The following is a 1,333-nucleotide window of genomic DNA, read 5'->3' on the forward strand; positions in this document are numbered from 1 at the left end:
TTTTTTCTTTTTTAGAAAATCAATGCAGCATCCTCACAGAGCTGATGAGTGGGAGCGAGAGCAGCTGTGAGGAAGGAAAGGCAGCCTGGTTAATATTTGCTACAGCAGCTGGTGAATGAGGAACAACTAGTGAGTGAGCTGCAGTACAAACACAATTTGATGTGATTTACTTTGACCAGTGTTTGAAGTGAAGGTGCAGCGCGAAGGAGGAAAGGTCTAAGGTAAAAAAAAAAAAAAACAATATGCATGTGAGCATGATGAGTAAGTATTTTACAACCACACACCCTGTCACATGTACAAACACACGCACGCCCAAGTGTAATCCCTGCAAATGCATGTGAGACACAAAATAATAAAAACCTATTAAGGAAAATCTATCAAAAGATTATTTTTTTACTTAAACGTGTTCAAATGTACCCAAGATGCATTGGGGTACCCAGGTACTCACCCTTCATCTCACAGCAATCCTTGGGGCTCCTCTGGTCGGCCTTGATTGGCAGCTGCAGCAGAGACTTGAGGTTGGTCATGGAGGTCAGCTGTCCACCTTGGGGGCCACTTCCGGTGGAGTTGGTGGCCCCAAAGTGCGGGCTGGTGGCCCCGGTGGGGAGATCCGGCGGCAGGAGCTGCGTGAGGGGCCTTGACATAACTTCCCGGGAGAAGGAGAAGAAGGAGGGGGGAACTGAGGAGGAGTTGGAGCGGAGCAACCTGCCGAGTTCAAGATCAAAATAATCCACTTAGAGACAGCAAACAGGCGTCAAAAAAGGGTGCGCGGGCGCGTGCGGGCGCTCGAGATCTCCAAATGATACGCGTTTGTCCCATACGGGAAAAATGGACCCAAAAAAAGAGGTGAAAATGTCTCTAATGCATCCTGTCACGGAAAAGGAAGGACAGGCTGAGCCCAAATCAGCCTCCCGCCGGAGATGAAGCAGGAGAACACGGACCGGTTCTGTGCGCTGGTCCGAGCCTCAACCGAACTCAAAAAAATCCAAAAGAAACGACAAATATCGTATGCAGAAAATAAGAACGCCGCGAGGACTCGACGTGACCGAAACAACATGAGAAATAAACAAAAATAAAAACCTGCAGTTTTTTCTCCCTCCCTCTCTCCCTCCTTCACGCGCACATCTCTATTTTCGTCGCGCGCTCTCCCTGCCTGTCAGCTGGAACCAACACGGGGCCGCTAGCGTGACGTCACCGCTCACGGGGGAAAGACGCCTGGAGGCGTGGTACTTTTTTGCATACTGAGACCACGCCTCCTCCACATCCCAACACACTCCAGTTGCCTTTATGGTCCAGAGAAAAAATACGATATTTTAATTTTTTGAGACTAGAG

General features: G+C 49.1%; 1 protein-coding gene across 1 annotated transcript; it reads right to left on the reverse strand.

Moving 5' to 3' along the window:
• Positions 1-448: 448 nt before the first annotated feature.
• On the reverse strand, positions 449-1,292 carry LOC112139266 (thyrotroph embryonic factor; the record flags this gene model as incomplete). Its single annotated transcript, XM_024262016.2, is given in 2 exon segments — positions 449-705; positions 1,081-1,292. A coding segment is annotated over 1 exon segment (196 nt), but the record flags the coding sequence as incomplete, so codon positions are not given.
• Positions 1,293-1,333: the final 41 nt, after the last annotated feature.

The sequence above is a fragment of the Oryzias melastigma genome, unplaced genomic scaffold (assembly GCF_002922805.2).
Source record: "Oryzias melastigma strain HK-1 unplaced genomic scaffold, ASM292280v2 sc01668, whole genome shotgun sequence".
NCBI classification, from domain to species: domain Eukaryota; kingdom Metazoa; phylum Chordata; class Actinopteri; order Beloniformes; family Adrianichthyidae; genus Oryzias; species Oryzias melastigma.